Here is a 21,380-nt window from a genome sequence, read left to right as displayed (position 1 = left end):
AATTGTGTCGTCAAATTATTTGTTGCTTATCCCTCGCATACCCTACTGCTAATAAGTACATAAAGCTAGTATTCAAACACGCACTTTGCTTCCACATTTTAGAGACGATGTTAAATTTGTTCATAAATGCTGATTGAGAGCCCGTTAACATCTAGGAGCGGTGAAGCGTCTTTGGTCTACTCAAAAAAAAAACCCAAATGGATGTCTTCAGGAACGCACAATTGTTTTTTATTGTGAAGGGCGGTTCTCAGCCAGAAGGGAGTGGCTTGCACTTTCCCTTTCCTCCGAAGTGGAGGTTGCCTGGCTGGTCCAAGAGGCAGGTGTGGCCGTCGGAGCAATGCTCTTGGAACAAAGGAGTGCAAACGTCGCCGGGACACTGAAACAAAGCGTGACACTGTAAGCGTTGTGTTCGTCTTTGTTTACGCTCCTGTTTCCCGACTGAGGAATTTATCATGGCTGTCAGCAGCACAACTGACAGTAATAATGTACAATACAAACCGCGTTCACTTTTGAGGGAAATTATTGTGGCTATGTCAGGTGTCTTTTGGATTAAAGGATCCTTCCGATACAAGCTAAAATGTCATGTGGCGTCTATGGGGAGTCATCTTTTTCTTTATCTTTCTTTTTTTCTTATGTTTATTTTACTGCCATCTTTGACAGAAGCTAAGAAAGTAGTCGGATCATTTTATCGGGCGCTCTGTGGGTTGCCAGTGATATGTGAGCCTTCCTACTTCTATCATAAATTTTATCATAGTTTACCATAGCGCGAATAAAGAAATCAAATAATAATTAAAATCTGTCGGCACCTGGGGCTTAACGGTCCCAAATATGCACATGGGCCATACATGGCAAAATTACTTTTGTACAGTAATTGAAAAACAGTACTTAAAGCAATGTCAAAATAAAATTTCACTACACTACCAATTACTCGTCAAAGAAGTAATCACATCGCCTTTACGCTGATAAACTAATGCATTTGAGTATAAATTACTTCTTACTTTAGCCGCATACAAAACGTACACTGGACGCAGCTCTTACAATATTGTAAGGTTTTTGAATTTACTTCATTTCAAGAGCACCTGAGCTTCAGAGTCGGTGCCGAAATTTTTGCCCTACTTTGAAGACAAACTGCTCCTTCCCATGCTGAAAAGCCGTTCTACTGATGCATGTCAGGGCATCCCCGACTTCTGCGAGAGGAAAAAATTTGTTAATCTTGGGAACAACTAAATATTTGAAAATTGCTGGTCGGTACGTCCGTGTTCGTAAAAAGCGCAATCAGCTATACAGCTTTCGCTTTTCCCATTTCGAAGGCGGTGGCCGCGCACACATCGCCATTTGCCCGCACGTGCAACACGTGCACGTGCAAAGAGAGAGAAAAGCCCTTTAATGAAAAGCAGAGAATTTAGCCGGCGTTTAAAAATTACTGGCACGGTTTAACGTGCAAGGCATTCCGCGCGTTGCGCCTTCTTTCTAGACGCTAGACCCGGCTAACGAGCGATCAAATCTTTGCCAACACAAATATCAGTCGTGCATTCTTAATAAAAGTAATTTCGACTGCGATTAATTACTTCACCTCTCAAACTAAGGTCTAAAGGTAATTCATTACATTAAAATTACCGAGATATGTGACTGTAATCGCATTACAGTAATTTTATCACTGCCTTGTCTGACGGGGCGAGCTACGGGGCATCCCGTAGCGGACGCCTCCAGAAAAATTGTGATCACCTGGCTTTCTTAAATTGGCCTTGACATTAGACAGAAATTTTTCATCCCGCATGCATCGAAACTGGCCGCCGCGGCCGGGCGCAGTCCCAAAACCTTGGGCTCAGGTGCCGAACACCGAAGCCACTACACCACCGCGATGTTTCAGTTTCTAGGCAATTCAAGCAATGTTTACCTTGAAGCAGATGTCGCAGCAGCCGCAGGCGTCCTTATAAGTTCCGCACGGGCACTGAACTGGGTTACATTTGGCCTCGGCACACTTCACATTCTGGCAGTTTGGGGGGCTCGTCGCGTAAACGCTAGAAAAAGAAATGCAATGACATATCAGAGGGCACTGTAGTCATTCTTGTGACAGGTGCAATATTATGGGCTCTATGCTATAATTTGTTTTTACCTGTCCATGGCATAACAGAGTATAGAACGAAATAGTGCCCTGTAGCCCAGGAATGGGATGACGGTTTTTAAACCCCTTGACTATTGTCATTGTCGAAACAGTGCGTCGCGGTGCGCCGAGTTGTTTCATCAATTTATAGCGTTTAAACTTTAAAGCTCGATTAGTTGGTTCGTTGCATGTTTCTGTATCTTTGCGCTTCTCAGAGAAACTTCCAGACAATAAGAGAAAAAACCGCGCAGGACGTTGACCTACTATTAAGCTTCGGAGCATACACTGTGACGCTTTCTCCCTTACTGTGTTGGAGTTCGGAAACCGCGAAGGTGCGAGATCGCGTTTCATTAACTTATACTAATCGTTTGGCAGAAGATATCCGTAAAAGTATTGTTGTGTCATTTTTCAAGAATCGTGACTTCAGATGTTCGTACCCTCTCATAGTTACCTGCAACATACCTGTTCGAGAATGCGCAAAAGTTATGGTGAAAACTGCGCTCAGTAGGGATCTGTACACCATGCGACCAGTCTGCGCGAACCAAGGGTTCTTGAAACCGTCCTCTCCCCTCCTTCACTCTTTGAAATGAATGTCTTCCCTATGTGAGGGCTGAGACCATGCCACTGCTAATAAAGCGCGCCTCGCACTTCTTTATCGAATGAAGAAAGAGGACTTTAGCACTTTTATTGTCATGACTAGGCTTCAAAACTGACACGCGACTCTCCCCCAAGCGGTGGCAGCGAACCATGAATGAACCAAGAAGAGCGCGGCCGACTTCACTTAAAGGCCTCAATTTCGTTTGTCTTGACTGTGTGTTAGTTTAGAACAATATATTTAATTATTATTTCGAATTAACAAAGTGTTCACAAGAAATCGCGATAAAACCTTAATCATCGCGCGTTCATCGCTCGAATCACTTCCTCCCATGAACGTGTCGTTTCTTCTCTCGAAGCCTTGCTTTCCCATGGCACAGATAGCAAGAAATAAAAAAACCTTATTGCTACGAAGCCCTCAGCGCTAAACATTAAGTACTCCAGAGTAATAATTAGTATGTATCACCAACTAGCCTCTTTCGCCTATTTACGCCGCAGCCGTCGTCCATGTGTTTAAGTTTTCGTTGCTGTATGTCCTTTGTCATTTGAACCCGCCGGTCAGTTTGTCATGACGTTCTTCGGCTTACACGCTTCAAATTGTCTAGAATATGGCTTTAAGCGCACAAAGTTTGTTTTCGTACGAAAAGACAGCAAGGCGACGTAAAGAACGGAAAATGTAAGGGCGTTAAGAGTCGGTCAGGCAACGAACGCGAGTTAATGATTTCCTTAAAGAAACCAAGACGAAATGGGCATCGGCAGCGTACGTAAGGCGAAGGGCAGATAACCGTCGTTCTTTTGGGGTAGTGGAGCTGATTTCAAAAGAGGGCAAATCTAGCCGGGCGGCAGAGAGTGAACTGGGCGATGAGTTTACGAAGTCTGCGGGAATAAGGTGGTCGCAGCTGGCACAGGCAGGGTTAATTGTAGGGATATGCGAGAGAAGCCTTTGTCCTGAAGTGGACCTATTTAGGTTCATGATTAGGATCATCTTTCATTTTCTTTTTTTTAAATGCACAACAGCGTTCCAGAAGCATGCTATGCAGATACCGTCTGCTCAGTAAGCATCTCTTGTAGTTTTCATTATGCGTGCTAAGCTCGTTTCTGGCTCGCAACATGAAAAATGACTTTGGTCGGAACAGAGGTTTCAGGAACACGAGCGAGGTTCCCAGCTGTGTGACTTATTAACGAGCTTTAAAGCAATATACCTGACTTTAACAAGTGTGATAAAAAGTGCCTCGCATAAGCCCTCGACCACGTGCATGAAGTGCTGAAATTTCTCATATGTATAGTTGCAATGGCATAGCCCGTATTTTTTGTTGTGAATTGTTTTATGGATTTAGCTGCTCTCTGGCTCTATTCTAACGCCTTTTTTTTTCATTGATCCGGTTCGTCTTTGATACTAGATCCAGCGAATGACATGCTGACTGCAACCGCGAAAACACAGAAGTGGTAAAAACGCGAAAGAGCAAATCTGGAAATAATTCGTTAAACGGTGGTTCCAACTTACTTCTTCCTGAAATAATGGCGGAATAGCTACTGAAACTTCTTATTTCACTCTCAACAGTGCCTGTGTTTCAGTTATTTTTACACATTTTATGTACCTGCGGAGCTGATCTCTTGCTGACAATTCTCCAAATAGTCGAGCCCCCAGTAGCAAGGAAATCGTCGGAGAAAGAGGTTACCGTGAAAAATCCAGACTAAGTTAAGCCTGTCTCTTGCGCTAAGATTAAGGTTTGTTTGTTCCGAACACTGTACCAGTTCAAAACTGATCTCCAAAAAAATCCTTGAAAAGTTAACGTGAAGGGCTCAATAACATCCATTGAGAACCCTTTTATTTCTCCCTTGCATCGCGTTTGCACCAATTTTTTCCGCTAGCTTTGCATTATGAAGTCAATACTGTGCCGTTGCGCGTCTCTGGAACCACCATGCAGCATCATGGGAGTTCAACACGACTTCAGCTAGTAGGCAGCCATTTTAAAAACCTATCCACAGAAGGCGATGCTATGCGATAGGCCTCGATTCGTGCACTTGTTGGTCAAAACAGCGTACGTAATGGCTACAGTGACTACCGCCGCCAGTCTGCTTTTTTTAAAAAACCGCACGGCTTTGTAACTTTGGCTCCAGATTAGCTGACGTCGCCTCCAGCTTCTGTAAGGCTGCGCTCTTTCGTGGAACTGGCGGGAGAGGATGTTGAGAAACGCCGCCGTGTCGCCCAAGCATCTGGTGTATGGAAAAGTGCCGGCGCAGCGACCATCAGCGTGGCACAAGAACTTACCACGCGGATGCCGCCAGGACAACCAAGACAAAGAGAAGAGCGGTCCTCATTGTGATTCCTGCGAGCGACAGACCGAGAAAAGAAGGAGCCGTTAGTGCGCCATCGCGTAACACTAGCGGCGGCTGTGCACAACGAGTGCAGCACCGCTGACGACAGCCGCTCTGCGGATGTGCTCTGAATACATCGCCCTCGCCAAGGATATTCGCGGGGGCGCCAACTGTCGCAATGGGTTGTGAACCCCGCGTAAATATTTCCAGCTGAATCGGATTTTGTGTGTCACAGGTGGCTACCCCGCCTACCTTGCAAGCGTATCCGTCCAACGAATAGCTTAACGTGCCGCCGCGGTGGCTCAGTGGTTATGGTGCTCGGCTGCTGACCCGAAAGACGCGGGTTCGATCCCGGCCGCGGCGGCTAGAATTTCTTTGGAGGAGATATTCTGGAGGCCCGTGTACTGTGCGATGTCAGTGCACGTTAAAGAACCCCAGGTGGTCGAAATTTCCGGAGCCCTCCACTACGGCGTCTCTCATAGCCTTAGTCGCTTTGGGACGTTAAACCCCATAAACCAAACCAAACCAAACCGAATAGCTTAACGTAAATTTGCGCTTTTCACAAATGGTTCAAAGTGTACTTCTCGCTAATAAGTATGTGCTTTATTTGCGTTAGCAATATACATTTGAGGACGGACAGGTTTGAGGAAAGAATCTGCAGAAGCAGCTATGATATCTTATCAGATAACGAAAGCACGTAGCTCAGGGTCCGATTAAAACCGGATCAGTCAATGCTTTATGGGGTTGTTGCATCAGTCTGCCAAATGTGTTGTAACTTGTACGCACTTCTTTTTTGCTGCTGTTGATATATCGAAGAAACTGGAAGAAAGCAAAACTTCGTTGTGTCCACCAGAAAGAAAGTTAGCCTTAAAATACTTGTGATGCAGCTATCGCATGCCAAAATAATAATTAATAATGACGCTGAAAATAATTAAAAATGAAGTAGAAACGAAGCTGGACATTCAAAGGCTAAAGCAACGAGGTTGTTTGATTATAGTCAAAGTGGCTTCCGATGCGTTGGCGGCACAAGCTCGGTATTTGCAAAGTTAACCCGGATTCCCGTTTTCTCAGGCATCCGTTCTGTCTGCGCAGCAGGCTGGGGACATTGAAGGTACATTAACTTTGTAGGCGTCTGTAAAAAATCTCCGCATATTAGTTTGGTGTAAGACTCAAAGGACGCGTCATATATGACTGCCACATCACTTCCAGGAGATGGTAAACACTCTATGGGCTTTTTACACAAAGTAGATGTTTGAACTGAAGAACTGCTGCGGAGATGCATAAACAACTCCGCTAACTTTACGAGCGACAGAACAAAAATGATAGCAAAAAAAAAAAAGGCAGCATGACACGCTTGAAGTACAAGGGGCCTTTGTTGCTGCCCTCGATTCTTTCTCTCTTTTTTGCCGTCCGCGAAATTTAGAAAAGTTGTTTTAACTCTGTCTCGGCAACTAGGCCAAGGCTAGGCACTCTTCTATTTCTGCATTAGCATCTTGCACAACACGCGGTCTACATCTACCATGCTAAAGCGCCGTTGCGTTCCTCCTAGCAGCACGGACACTTCGCCAAAACAAGTTTAAGGTATGTCCAACCAGCGGCATCAAAATCTACAGGAAGATGACTCTCTTTTTCACCGTCATTGAAGCGAATCGATAGACCCAAGCCATGACAAACCCCTGCGAGCACATGGTTCTCAGGGCTGACGTTTTCACACACAATTCGGTAAACTTCAGTGTTTGCTAGGCATTCGTTCTCCTCAAATTAGTCCAAGAAAATATTCTTACTAGCCCTTCTTTCCGCTTTTAAATCGTAATACCAAAACTCTTCAAAGCAAAACACTTCGCGAAACAAATGGCCGGTTTCGTGCCCAGACTTGTCTTAGATGCTGCATTCATAGTTTTAGAGCAGCATGATGAAACATTTTGTAAAACAATAGATCATGTTGTTTCAAAAGCTGCTTCAAACAATGCTGATAGAAAATAGCGAATATGTCAGCACAGGGCACCTAAGCTCGCAAGTTCATAAGTGTCGGGTAGTAAAAGATGGATTGATAGCGGCTGTTTCAGTGTGTTTTTAACTTGCGTTAACGTGTACAAGTCAGTTGCATTCTTACTGTTCCTAATTCCTTCCAGTCCAACAACAAAAAATGCACCACATGTACAAAGGGCCACGATATACGCAGTCTAACGATGGTTATTTTAAGAATGCCTTTGGAAAATAAAGCAGCCAAAAAAAAATGTCCAATAATACAAACATCGTAAATGGGACTCGCATAGGTATTCAACTTAGTTTGTTCTCAGCATAAAACACGATCACTTGAAGGAATGCGAGGTGAGCCAACGAACGTTCTGGGCTGAGGCTGGTCAACAGACTGCATAAGTATGCAGTGGGCCGACAATAACTTGAAAGTTGGTTTGGTTTATTGGCTTATTGGGGTTTAACGTCCCAAAGCAACTCGGGCTATGAGGGACGCCGTAGTGAAGGGCTCCGGAAATTTCGACCACCTGGGGTTCTTTAACGTGCACTGACATCGCACAGCACATGGGTCTCTAGGATTATGCCTCCATCGAAATTCAGCCGCCGCGGCCGGGATCGAACCCGCGTCTTTCGGGCCAGCAGCCGAGCGCCGTAACCACTGAGCCACCGCGGCGGGGAATAACTTGAAAGTAACTGCAGCAGCAGACGTAGCGTTGGAATAAATCTCCTTCACCTTTCGGTGTTCTTTTTTCACTCCCACTTTCCTCTCTTCCCTTACGGCGGGGTTAGGGTGCCCATCGAGATGTGAGACAATTACTGAGGGGGGGGGGGGGGGGGGGGAGGAAATTAATACTTGGGAGAAAGTTTCCTTTCCTCAAAAACCAGTTTTCCTTCCGGTGAACTACCGCTTATGGCGAAAGAAGCATTCCGGTCATTAAATATAGCCACGCAACCTAACAAGTACGACGCATGGGGACATGGTTTTCTGGCTTTGCAGCAATTTTAATGCCTCGGTTTTCCTCTTTGATGCAAAAAAAAATAATTTAAACAAAGACCAAGACACAACGGAAGCATACCCTATCGTGCCAAACAACTCTCTCATCTCCTGCACTTGCGTCTGCCGCATTGCCTACTGCAGCTGAGTGCCGACTGGCATCTCCAGACGCATTGCCGCGAGAAGCAACCTCACCTCAGCGAAGTCCGTGTGAAGTCCCTTTCGGCTTTCGCTTGTGTGCAACAAACGCCAGACCCGCGGGCGTCTTATAGCCCCGCGGACGAAAGCCAAACAAAGTCCAGATGGCACGTGCCCACGCCAGTTCTGCGCAATGCCCTCGCCTCATTCCGGCCAAACCTGAACCGTACCCCATCCTTGATGTACGTCGTAAACACACGGTTGACGCGTCTTCCTCGAGTCTCTGCTACGCACTTTCCGCACTCGCTTCACTTTCCCGCACTCCTCTTCGTTTCTGTCGATGCAGTGGGGCGGCGATGTGCTCTTAGCTCTGCGTTTTTTGCAGTTTCTGACCGCAGTGTTTCGACCTTGGTTTCTTTTTCATTTCGCACTGCAGCGACGTACTGCTGTTGAGACGTTTCCGAACAGGTTCTTGTCTCGGTTCGCTCGTTCAGTTTTGTTTTAAAAGGGAAGCTCGGCAGCAACAGTCAGGGTGAGCTGTCTTTGCTTAGGCCCGAGAGGGCCGAGGTATCCTTGATAAGAAGCAGGTGCACTGACACTCACATGTCGACCTCGGCATTCAACCGAACGGCCGCCCGGTAGCCTTTGTTTTGGTGTCATCTACCCGCTACATTGAAAAGAGCAGACAAAGGCTAAAAAAGCTTCTCACAATGGTGAGCGTTGTCTTTGACTGCAGCTGCTAATCGCACGAACGGAGGTGCTTATTATTGCTCCCAATACTAATGAACATTTCACCCGTCCTTTGTGAGCCGCTTTTCAATGATATAATCCACAGTCAAGCAGATATCAGTGAAGTTCAGCATAACTTAGCGGAATCCCACCAAATCGACGGCGCCCGTAGTACAGTAACATGAAGTTCTTGTCGCATACCGATTGTTACTAAAATTAGAAATGAAATTTTTATAATTATAAAATGTAGATACATTTGTAATTTTAGGTATAATTACATTTAAGCGATGTCCCCGCTCCGTAACTTCGCAAGCGTTGGGTGAGAGGTTAAGCTGGTTTTGATGGCTGAAGCACTAAAAATTAAAAAAGAAAGTTCTTGGTCGTATATTCCAAAAGGCCGAAACAAGCGACGTGCGCAGTATTCTCTCAGAGCCAGCACACATACGATCTTTCTTATTATGATTCAGACGTTTCATGGTATACTGCCAAAGGAACATATTTTGCTTCAAAGCAGATTCTCCTTTCTCGCTCGGCTCTCTCCTCTAGTCTGAAAGTTAACCGCATTAAAAGCCACCGATCGCCGGTTTGGAACCGCACTTATATCACCCTCAATTCTCGACCGTCCATAATTCTTCAATTCTCCATTTGGCAATCAAAGGCATTATAGGGCTATGACTCGCTGCGATGTTTTGGTGGTGATCTCAAAGTCGCGGAATCGAATCAAAGCCGCGGCGGCCGCATTTCGATGACGGCTACATGCAAGAACTCCCATGTGCTGTGAGATTTCAGCGGACATTAACGAACCCCAGGGAGTCTAAATTATTCCGCAGCCATCCATTATGGTAGCTTCGGGATGTTAAACCATATATACCGACACACAGAGCTACTAAAATGCAAATTAAAAAAATAGATGTTCTCATCTGGTACACATACACAAAACTGCCCATCCGACGCAGTCAGCTGGCACATTGGTTTTAGGCATACACGGTAGACATGCAAACGTGGTGCACGATATTCAGCGAGCATGGTCGAATCTTCTAATTTCTGTCAGCCAGTCTGTTCCGGGCCAGACAGCCCGTGAATGCAAGATCAGTGCATGTTTTCGGTGCTGATAAGTTGAACAAACAAATAGTAAATAACTCCTTTTTACCCAATGATTCCCAGCAGGTATAAAAAGGAGCCTAACTGAATTCATCATTGTAAAGCAGGCAGGTTTTCTAGCAATCATTATCGATCGGCACACATATAGTAATCTTCTTTCCATGTCTGCTACTTCTTACAGCGGCATAAAAGTAAGTCTCCAAGTCTTCTCGGAGAACGCATGCTTCAAGCTGAAGACGGTGAGCTCTATGGAATCCGGACCTCTTTACAATCTATATTTCTTGTTATTTTTTCAAATTGATAATGAATGATTCAGGGACTCTTGCGCTACTTTGCGATGCGTACACCCACCTCGATGCAAATGGGAGAAATTACAATAAGACGTTAGGCAGCTTAGCAGCCAGCTGGAGCTTTTCCAAGCCACTCGGTGCTACTATTCTGTACCCTCGAACTTATGGCTGCGCTGCTTAAGAAATCTTTTTTTTTTTTTCAGCTCTATGGTTAAGGTATGATCCGCCATAAATGAATGGTTTTCAGGACACAAACGGCGGGAAAGGTCAGAAAAGCAAAATAAAGATATTATGCCCATTTGCGAGTGAATTATGTGTCTGTCACGCGTATTATGCATACCATCATCATCATCATTTATTAAGCCTTAAGGGTCCCATGGGGACATTACATAAGGGGGGGGGGGATACAAGTGTCCGACGGTCATACATAAGAAAAGGCAAAAAAAAAGGAGAGAGAAAAAAGAATAAAAACCAGAAAGAAAACTAGACAAAGCAAAACAGTAAACAAATTATAAAGTCAATCAAAGACAACGTAAAAAACACGCAAAATAGGAAATTCATTAATATAGTCAATCAAAAACAATGTGAAAAAAAACATACAGAAATACACAACACAGTAATAAAATGTGTTCAATAAAGTGAGCGTTTTGTAGCACATCGCCGCTGATACAGGGAAAGTTTTATTTTTCTCGGAAATGGTCGATGAGTAGCTGTCTAAAGTTGGAAGGATTAGTTTCAACGACATTATTTTCGGGCAAGTTAATCCAACATTCGATCGCGCAAGGAAGAAAAGATTTTTTGAATGCATTGGTGGAGCCGTGCAAGCGCTGTATGCTCAATGAATTATAATATAAGCGGCGAGATGATCTTACCGGAGTGCGCAGAAGGTTTTCTCGAAGTGCTGGAAAATTAAAGTACAGTTTGTGGAACAGGCAGAGGATTGAAATTTTTCGCCGAAGCGCTAATGGTTTGAGATCGAGAGATGATTTCATGACAGTAACACTGAGCCGAGGTTTGTACTGCGAGGTGATGAAACGTGCTGCCCGGTTCTGGATGGCCTCGAGTGAGTCAATCAGGTAGGCTTGGTGCGGGTTCCATATTGTTGAGGCGTATTCTAGTTTGCTGCGAATATTTGTTTCATATGCTAGTTCTCTGATGGCTGTAGGAGACATGGCAGGCGATCTGCGGATGAATCCAAGTGGCCTGGACGCTCTAGCGCATAATTTCGTTATGTGATCTGCCCATGTTAGACTGGTCGTTATCTCAATGCCGCAAGACAACTGCCGCGTCCCTAATATAACCTAATGGCATAAAAGCTATGATGTGTCGCCCTTAAATATTCGTGTGTTATTCATCTCCTGATTATCATTCGCAGAGCTCGTTGCACATTAAACTTTCTTCTTCAGAAGCTGAATTCGAGTGAATTCACCTTTGCGTGCGTTAACTCGAATGTTGATCATACGATAGTTTCCGGTTCGTGGTCGTTGCTAAACAGTAAGCAGCTCGAACGGATTGAAACACACTGCATGTTTTCTACCCCTTATAATAGTGGTCTATAGATAGTCTATAGACTTCTTATAGACCCTATTGCCTTCCTATAAATATTTCTTTTTGTCCATTCAGTCTATAGACTGTCTATAGACAAACGTATACTAAAAGTGCATGGCCATAAATCCATAGATTGTCTGTAGAGAATCTACAGCATTTGTATCGCCTATAGACTGTTCGCTAGGATTTGTCTACAGAGCCACGGCGGCTGAATTTCGATAGAGGCGAAATTCTAGAGGCCCGTGTGCTGTGCGATGTCAGTGCACGTTAAAGAATCCCAGGTGATCGAAATTTCCGGAGCCCTTCACTACGGCGTCCCCCATAGCCTGAGTTTCTTTGGGACGTTAAACCCCAATAAACCAAGCCAAACCAGAGAATCTGTAGTCTTTATAGACCGAAGTCTATAGACAGTCTATAGAGTGGCTAAAAAATTTTTGACCAGCGGTATTTTTTCTGAGGCACCCAGCACATATATCCTTCTACCTTGGATGAACTTTTTGACGAGCTTATACTCTCGGATACTAAAAGAATCTTCATAACGAAGCTAGATCTGCTTCGTTTTGACAGCCAACATTATGCAGCTTCTGCTTATCACAGAACGCATAAAGGCGACGACTAAGTGAAGGAGTCAGCCAAGCCTCCGATCTCCTCATATGGCAACAAAACATAAATCAAATAAAGGGTGCAGTTCAGAAATAAAAAACATTGAAAACTAAACAACAGTAATAAAAAGTATAGCATAACTGCAAATAGCCAATTTTAAGTTTCGAAGCTACAAAGTGGAGTGAACTCGTGTAGTTCACTCCACTGGCCAGGTAACGCTCTAAACAAGAGTACGCCTATATGGGAGTAAAACAGGAGTAATCTGTCCTTAAAAGGGAGTGTGGTAGAGGACAGCTTACTTTCTTGTTTTTTTTACTGGTTTCCGTTTAGAGTGTGCTGCGTATCGGTCGCGAAAGAAGACGACGGCGAAGAAGAACCTATGATGGAAACCGCTGAGCCTGCCGCGTTGCCGCTGCCCCTACTGGCATCTGAAAGGCTTTGGTTCGAATCCCACTCAAACCATCACCACCTGTGTTTAATACTCTCGCGTTTTAACGCGGTGTGGACAGACGGACGGGCGGACAAACAGATGTGAAAATGTAGCCGTTAAATGCATTCCAACATTAAAAATAAAAACAAGACACGCTACTGTCTTGAAAAAAAAAAAAGAAGTTAGCAGTAGAGAATGTAAGGTACCGGAACTCAACTAGCCAACCATTTCATGTTTTGTATCATTTTTTTTATCTGTCTAATTTGAATCACACCGTCCATGTGTTTCTTGCGACGACTGACAGCTTAGTTCTGCCTTTCCACGTTCTCTTCTATTTAGGGCTGTTTTCTTGCTGATTGTCCCGTTTTATTAACCTATTATCTTATATGAATATTATCTGTGCTCCTTTTGTCCGTCAAGCTTCTTAAATAAGATATAACAGATTGAAGGCTGGACAGATTAGCCGGAGAACATATGAGATGCCTGCTAATCTACTCTGGGGAATCGAGACTCGGAGAGCCAGCGGCATCTGTAAAAGCCTCTCGCGATCACAGGCAGCGCAATTGAGTTCCGACATGGTGAAAAAAGGCAGGGTGAGACATCACCCAAAGCTGCAGCAAAGACGGCCACCTTGCCCATGATGGCTGGAAAAAAAAAGGGGGGTTGGGGCGGGGGGCAAGAATCCAGGTTAACAGCAGTCGCTGGAGGTCACTGGAAGTCTCTGGAGCGCTGGAAGTCGCTGGATATTTCGACGAAATATCCGAAAGAGTATTAAAAAAAAATTAGAAGAAGCTTAAGCTCCGCCTTAATGGTATGAAGCAATACCATAATAGGTTCATTCCCATGTATGCAGAAGGTCATTCACTACTTTACATTCATAGAACCCTGGGAGTCTTCATACCCTTTCTGGCGCGGTGGTGCAGCGGTTAAGCTATGCGCCACTGCCCTGCGTTGGCAGGTGATCCCAGCGGTGGGCCCTGTGCGGCCCAGGCTGTTCTTCCCAAACGACCAACCATTACTTTAACTAACACCTGCCACGGTGGGCAGTTTGCTCACTATCCGGTGGGCAAGTTGTGATGACGCGCGTATATATATACGTATACGATGAATGCCCGTATACGCGGAATTGGTCATTCTCGACTTTCATAGATCCCTGGGAGTCCTCATACAATTTCTGGAGCAGTGGTTGAGCGGTTAAGAGATGCGCCACTGCTCTGCGATCGCAGGTGCTGCCGCCGGTGGGGCTATTGTGCAAACAAGATTGCTCTTTCCGAGCAACCTCTCGCGACCAATCATTAATTTAACTGTCACCTGCCACTGTGGTCAGTTCGCTCACAATCTGGTAGGCAGGTTGTGATGACGCCACAAGGTCACGTGACCTAGGTTGCTTCTCCGGAGATAGTTCGCTCACGATGCCGACGAAGACGGCGACGACGTCGGATTTTCTGCAGAACGCGTCCCTTAATGCTCTCGCTTTAAAAGGCCACCGCAACTCGACCACAGCGCGTGATAGTGAAGGAGCGAACTTCTAAATGGGTACGAGGGGGTCAAGGAGGGGGTCAGCGCTGCACAACGGCACCTGTACAATAGCAGGTTCCTACTTTTGCTGTGCCCTCCCGTTCACCTAATGCTCCACTCGACAGCGTTCATATTTAATTATCAGATTGGGGCTTAGTCAAATAACATCGCATACAGCAGGGCTGGCTGAACCCGACGGCTACGTACCGCTTGCATGAGCCGGCACGAGTATATCAGCCGGCATGCCGATTCGACCCGCATTTGTGGGGTTCATGTGAGAGTCCTTTTTACCGTGCGCCTGGACTTCTGGGATCTGTATTCAAATGCAAACTACTCGTAAGTTTTCGAACGCTAATCTTTGAACACACGGCCTCATGCACTGCAGCAGAAATGCCATTACCACTCATCCACCGCAACGGGTATCGTAGTGAGTGGTGTAAAAAGAAATAGTATGAAAAAAAAAATGTAAGCGCATGGAGAGATTGCCCATTACGGCTTATTTACTGTCCCGCACTCAGATGCGCAGTCCTCGAATGGGCCTATTTATTCTGCAAACACGAGCAATCTGGTGTCCCAGAGCGCGCATCGCCTTCATCCTCATGGAACGGTGATCATCGGTGATCCTCCCGCGTCTGTGCACGATGGACATCGCGAATGCGCACGGTCATTCGAAGAGCAGCCTATGCGCCGATGTTTCTGGCCCCTATTGACAATCCCGTGCCGCCGCACTAAAATGCGAGACACGCTCCCGACCACTTCGCATCGCTCGGCGCTTCCATGTCGCGCGCCCAAACTAGTATTGAGTTTGAACGTGCTTCAGCTCCATTTATGCGAATCACGCCTCAACTATCCATTCGTTATTCACCGTGCAATGTCCGCATGGCGCCGCAAAATGATGGAAACACGACGTCCTTGAGAAGAAGACTCTACGAAGTTGCGCTGGGGCACCACAGACTCTGGAGCTGTTTTCTTCATCTCGTTAATTTTATGCCGTTTTTTTTTTGTTTGTTTTCAATGTGCAAGTGTTGGCATAAGCAGTTGGATGCAACGCGAAAAGTAAGCGTGCTTATTTTTTTTTTTTCGATAAGTAATGATTCAGCACGTTGTTCTTTGGATTCAGATAACTGACGGCTATTTTTATTTATTTTATTTATTTGGAACATACTGCTAGCCTCTTTCGAGGCTGTTGCAGGAATGGGTACATGTTTGTTTTCGTTTTTTTTAGGTACGTCACAACAAAAAATCACAAAGAAGGTTCACACAACTGAAATAACATTTCGGCTGCTGACCCGAAAGACGCGGGTTCGATCCCGGCCGCGGTGGCTGAATTTCTTGAAGGCGAAATTCTAGAGGCCCGTCTACTGTGCGATGTCAGTGCACGTTAAAGAACCCCAGGTGGTCGAAATTTCCGGAGCCCTTCACTACGGCGTCTCTCATAGCCTCAGTCGCTTTGGGACGTTAAACCCCAACAAACCAAACCAAACCGAAATAACATTCTAAGAGGGATAATCATGGGATACAGTTACAGAATGCCGGACACAGTATTAAACACAAAATAAAGCACAGCGTGTTCTTTTTTTTTTTTTTGGACTGCCTTCGATTTGACATTCTCTGAACGTAGCAGATTTTGTCTGCTTATAAGAACAAAACAAAATTTACAATGCTTTTACTTGCTCTACTAGTCAAAGAGGGGCAGAAAACCATTGGTTCCGAATCTAGCGCCCGCATCAAAACCTGAATTATGCCACAGTTTTATTAAACTACGCTTTCACCGGCGGCGTAGGGTCTGGTGGTCGCTGTTCACAAATCCGTGCATCGACAAGCAAAGAAAAAGGAAGCGAGGATATTCTAAATTCCATTAAATATTCATCAGGCGTCGCAGACGTAAAAGTATTTACGAGCTCCGACAAACTACGTGCACAACGAACACAGTGCGATAATGCATTTCGCTCCGGTTTAGTAGCGTGCCTGATAAGTGTACTAACCGGCAGTATCTCAACAGGGTAAGAGTAGTTTTGAAAGTGAAAAAGTGAATGAGCAGCTTAGCTCGTTTGTCTAGACGGGCCAGGGCAAGCCGTACTTATCGCTTTCGGTTGGCGTTTGAGGATAAATGCCCTGGGCCGTACTCACTACACACAGAGTTGTGTGCGCATAAAAATAGTTTCCAACTCATTGCTGGCATCCCTCGCATACGTTGAATAGTTGACTCATTATATGGTGCAATGGCTTCAAGAGACCACTTAACAAAAACTACTCTAGGCCTCCAAAATTGTAAATGGCAGGTAGAATAATGGCGCGTTTCCAAATGCAGTGAGAGCACCAGCGCAAGTGTTACTGTAACAGTAGTTTTCATGGAAGTAACATCCTCACTTGCTTCTTCGACTAACTCCAGATTGCCTTAAGTTTGCCAGTTTTAACACATTGCGGGGATGTGTTTATTGTCTTAGTCGTTTTAGTTTTAGAGCCCTAGCATGCTTCATTAGTGAATGCAGCGCAAATAAAAACGTGACGAAGGAAGCACATATGCTTCTGTAGACAACTTTCGCCTTTGTCTGGTCTCTACCTCCTTTGTTTCCTCCTTTGCGCTGCATTTACCTTACCTTGATCACAGAGAGGCTCCACCCTCTAGATGCCACTTTGCCCTTTGAAGTCATTGCTTCCTCTATTTGTCCTTCTTGATACACTTGAAGATGTTTTGCGGTCTACAGTGTTATACTCGTTGCCACAGTCGATCCCACCGGGAAGAGATCAGGAGCTGTATATTGCAATGGTTTTGCATGCAATTCATTTTTTCGGCCAGCCGCCTTCGTTACCAAGCCGGCGAATGATGCTGCTTGTTTAACTATCAACCATGACGTCACAAGTTGAAAATATAATTGCACAGGTACAATGTTTTCTCCTTGTACCATTGGTAGAACGAATCAGGAAAAAATTTTCTGAAACGTGGCTCCTGGAATGTGAGTGAGACAGCAGGCGTGCCGAGAATTTTCAGCGTGTTTATTTCGTCTACCTGGGACTTGTTTTCGCGGCCAGCGCAACTCCGTGCTTGAAGCGATTCAGGCCGTCATTCTATTTCAGGTCCAACAACCATGTTTGTCTACGAGTATGGCGGATCCCCTGTACAGCCACGTTCGTTAGTAGTCTCGTTTAAGCACTCCTACAAAACTACGCTATGCCCAAACCGGGATAGTGGTTGTCGTCGTCTATTACTCGCGTAAAAAAATTCGAGGTAATAAAAGGGGCGTCGTGCGACGCTCGTTCTGCTCGATGGTTTACGGTCTACGCAGCGGCGCTTTGTCGTTGCCCGCGATCTTGATGACGCGTCAGACGGCGATGCTTCCGCCATTTGCATGCGGGGCGGCGGCGCTCGGAGGAGTTACTTCTCCTAACCGCCGCGTGCGGCGCTCGTTGTCTTGGCGGCGCTGGAAGAGCACGTGGCGAGGCACTCGGCCAGCGAGCCGAATCGGTTGGCGTTGCCGCCGCAGCCGCCGTACAGGAATTCCTCGCACGTGCCCGTGGCCGCGTCGAAGTAGTAGAGTGTGAAGGCCGCGTAGCACAGCCCGCGTTCGGGCTCCAGCGCGCAGGAGTCCGGGTCCCTGGTTCCCAGCTCAGTCTCTGCGCGCAGGCGCCACTCCGAGGAGGCCGGCGCGGCTTCGGCTGCAGTATAATCCGCGCGTCATAAGTAAACAATATATAGTTTTATCGCAGCGTTAACGTGTTTGTCCCTCCACGCACAGGGTGTTTCACCTAAGAACTTGCGTAATTTTTAAAAATAGGCTTCTTCAGTTAGAAGAGCGCTTTTTTCGGCATAGCACTGTCAGCGGTGTAGTACATCGTAATACGGCGTGCTAACAGGCAGGCTGGTTAACTAAGAATGAATAGTTAACATTTCGACTATACTGTTAGGCTCCTTAATTACTGAGAGGTGTGTAGCCCACCGTAAGTAATACCAATACCAGGTTATAGAATTCCGAAAACGCGGTTACCCTCAGCGCTGTGACCCAACAAATTTTGGCTGTTTCGAAATTACTAGTTAGTGCACTGGAAAAGCTACTTAGTCTGCAAGCTTCTCGAAAGCGCATGTATTTTGGCGCGATGCAGCCAAAATGTGTTGGGCCACAGCGCCGAGGGTAACCGCTTTTTCTAAATTCTAAAAACTGATATGAATAATTGTTATGGTGGGCTGCATGCCTGTCAAAAATTAAGGAGCCTGACGGTACGAGTTAAAAGTTTCTATTCTCTATTAGTTAATCAGCCTGCTAGTTAGCACATCTTAGCCGTATTCCGATGTACTACACCGCTGATAATTCTACACCGAAAAAGCGGCCGTCCAACTCAAAAAGTCTGCTTCTAATAATTGTATGAAGTCTTAGGTGAAACACCCTGTATATGCCGCTGACGTGTACTGTTTCCGCCAGCCGCCAACAGGTCATGCACAGATAGCCGCGAGGGGTCAGATGCGGCCAAGTGCGGGTCACCCAGGCCCGTTGACGACATTAAGAATTAATGTGTTTATACCACTTCGAAAATGATAACATAACAGAATTACTGTCATTAGATTAAAGGCTTGTAATCTTTTTCTGATGTGCGAATTGTAAAGGCATTATCATGGGAGCAATATAAGATTTAGTTGACGGACATACTTTATTGCCGTACAAGGCTTCTCAAACACGACTGAATAGATAAGTTGTCTTGAAAAGCTTGTCTTCACAGCCCCAGAAAGAAGCTGCCATCCCTGTTCACTTTCCATCGGTGCTCTTGTGACAACAAATACCACGGAACATTCTTTTAATGGATTCCCAACACAAGTTTCACAGCATCTGTTCAATATATCCATGCCTTGTAGCTATCAATCTCCCGTATTACGAGAAAATACTATTGCTCAACTTGTTTGCTCCTACGACGAGTACAGAAAATACTTTTTGGGGCGACACCGTTTCCTTCAAAATAACCAAATGCATTGCATGGAAAAAAGCGCTCGAATTGGCGCAGGTTTCACTCACCTGAGGCGACAAACGATATCAGCAGTCCCACAATCCAGCCTGGCCAGAGTGCTGTCATGTTGGCAACGATGCGCGCAGTCTGTGGCGCTTGTCTCCTTCAGAGTGCCGAAGGGATCTTCTTCACGTTCGACTGCACCCGCTTCGCATGGTGCAGCCGAGACACGAAACGAAGGGGCTTGATCCCCGCCCCTCCGGGAGGGGGGAAGCGGGGGGGGGTCACCCAGTCAGTTACTTTATGTTTACCCCTCCTTCAACCCAGATCGCAAAAGGCCTACGGGAGGTTAGTAACCTTTTCTCGGGAGTCTGCATTGACTAGTTGTGACGCACGCTTTTCATTTCGACAAAAGGCGGTCGACAAAAGACGTGTGCTTGGAGATCACCGGCTGCCCCTCGATCTCCCCCTGCACAGCCGTTCCGCATGAATAGAGGTATTGTTTGCCGCAGGGGGCGAAGCGCCAGATAGCGTTACCAGTTGGCCAGACGAATTGCGAAAACGCAAGAAGACGAAAACGGTTTTGCCTGCCGGTGCCCGGAGCTAATTGCAGTCGTGTTGACCGTGCGTTCGTTCGTTCATTTGTATTGTGTTCGGCTTATACGTGGCATCGTTTGGCTCATTTTGGCTGGATCCTCCAATATGAACCACCGTCGTGTACAGGCGTGACACCGTCATCCCGCATTAGCCCTCTTTCGCGGCTAAATGCGCGGGGGCAAACGCTGGGATAATTAGTGCCTCCAGCTGAATGGAGCTTGTACCAATTGGGAATGAAGGTCGTTTGGGTTTTCCTGTCTCTCCTTTTTTTTTTTCTTAGAAGCAAAGATGGAAGCCTACCTTGCCTTGTTACCATAAGTTCTCCACCAGAGACCCATACATCGTGACTGTTTCTTGTAGTCGTGTTTAGTGCCGTTATGTTGGTGCCGTTCATGCGACATTCTTCTATTGTGCAGAGGGTTACGGTTGGGAAATCAAAAAAACATTAATCATTTTATGATAGCAACTGGCAAACGAAAAGAGAAATGTAATATTTACTGGAAACGAAGATAGGTTAGCAGTGGTGTAATTTCTACTGGAATTATTTTTGTCCTGTTTATATCAATGGGATATTCCACCTCTCCAGCCTCCACCGCTTCCATAAAGTAAATTGTATGCGAACGCACGCCACGATACGTTTCAGTAAAAAGCTTTTGCTCTTTCTATTTCCCTCTTGTCGGAACTAGCCAACCTTGGAATAAAAAACGCGCGTCTCTTTCGAAACACTCACCCGCAAAGTGAACGTCCAATAATTGCGAAATTCGCGAAGTGCAATGAAAAACGCTCTAGCCGAACACAGACCAGAAAGTTAAAGGGCACGTTCATTAGCATATCGAAAGAGCTTCCAAGAAAATTGTGCGGAAGAAAAAAGAAATGTACCAGCTCACTCTATAAAGTTCGGCGAAGTGAAATCTCACGGTGACCTTTACTTTAGGTGTACTGTAGATAACGAACATTAACTGGAAATAGTCAGGGAGTACCTTTGCCAAGCCATGTAGCTAGCGCAGATCCTGACTATACTAATAAAATTATCATTGATTTTTTACCCTTCCAAAAAAGAAAACATGCAAACAAGAACTCAGTGTACGAGTATTTTTCAAGGCAGCATGAGAGAGCCATGAATTAAAGAACAGAGTACAAGATATCCTGACGGAAATAAAAGCAAAGACACGGGCTGGGACAAAACATGCACTCGTAGATATAATCTGTTAGGATTTCGCAATGAATTCTAAACGAAGGAAAACGTCCAGACACCGCGAAGAGTCGCTCTTCAAAATTAGCTGAGATAGCGCAGTCGAGGCTGGCGCTGGGCAGGCCTAATGGGAGATGAATGAGGGAAGCCTCTGTCCAGCAGCAGACGTAGCCTGGCTGCTATTGGCACGGTCGTGGTGGTCATGGTAGCGGTGGTGGCATGAGCAACACGAGGTGCACAGTGTATCGATAACAGGCGCCCCCTAACAGACAGCAACAAATAAAAAGCCGATTTCCTTGAGAATGATGAGG

General features: G+C 45.7%; 2 protein-coding genes across 2 annotated transcripts; both read right to left on the bottom strand.

Annotated features, from left to right (window-relative positions):
- Positions 1 to 206: 206 nt before the first annotated feature.
- LOC149340144 (8.6 kDa transglutaminase substrate-like) lies at positions 207 to 8,320 on the bottom strand. Its single transcript, XM_089550670.1, has 4 exons — positions 8,184 to 8,320; positions 4,971 to 5,028; positions 1,898 to 2,021; positions 207 to 376 (listed from the first exon to the last, which is right to left on the bottom strand). Exons 2-4 carry the CDS (start codon positions 5,018 to 5,020, stop codon positions 248 to 250), a joined length of 303 nt encoding a protein of 100 aa, XP_089406796.1. The 5' UTR covers positions 5,021 to 5,028; positions 8,184 to 8,320; the 3' UTR covers positions 207 to 247.
- Positions 8,321 to 17,730: 9,410 nt separating this feature from the next.
- LOC149340143 (kunitz-type serine protease inhibitor-like) lies at positions 17,731 to 19,406 on the bottom strand. Its single transcript, XM_089551059.1, has 2 exons — positions 19,349 to 19,406; positions 17,731 to 18,002 (listed from the first exon to the last, which is right to left on the bottom strand). The coding sequence occupies exons 1-2, from the start codon at positions 19,404 to 19,406 to the stop codon at positions 17,731 to 17,733; spliced, it is 330 nt and encodes a 109-aa protein (XP_089407185.1).
- Between the last annotated feature and the right edge of the window lie 1,974 nt (positions 19,407 to 21,380).

The sequence above is a fragment of the Amblyomma mixtum genome, chromosome 6 (genome assembly GCF_055824585.1).
Source record: "Amblyomma mixtum isolate Tamu chromosome 6, ASM5582458v1, whole genome shotgun sequence".
NCBI classification, from domain to species: domain Eukaryota; kingdom Metazoa; phylum Arthropoda; class Arachnida; order Ixodida; family Ixodidae; genus Amblyomma; species Amblyomma mixtum.
This window is presented reverse-complemented; position numbering and strand designations above follow the sequence as displayed.

What these genes read in the sequence shown, in the direction of transcription:
- LOC149340144 (XM_089550670.1), bottom strand. Translation starts at nt 5,020, where the DNA reads ATGAGGACCGCTCTTCTCTTTGTCTTGGTTGTCCTGGCGGCATCCGCG. An exon ending in GTCCTGGCGGCATCCGCGTG is followed by an intron (nt 2,022 to 4,970) that starts GTAAGTTCTTGT and finishes TTCTTTTTCTAG; the next exon opens with CGTTTACGCGACGAGCCCCC. An exon ending in GCTGCGACATCTGCTTCAAG is followed by an intron (nt 377 to 1,897) that starts GTAAACATTGCT and finishes GCTTTGTTTCAG; the next exon opens with TGTCCCGGCGACGTTTGCAC.
- LOC149340143 (XM_089551059.1), bottom strand. Translation starts at nt 19,406, where the DNA reads ATGACAGCACTCTGGCCAGGCTGGATTGTGGGACTGCTGATATCGTTT. An exon ending in GATATCGTTTGTCGCCTCAG is followed by an intron (nt 18,003 to 19,348) that starts GTGAGTGAAACC and finishes ATTATACTGCAG; the next exon opens with CCGAAGCCGCGCCGGCCTCC.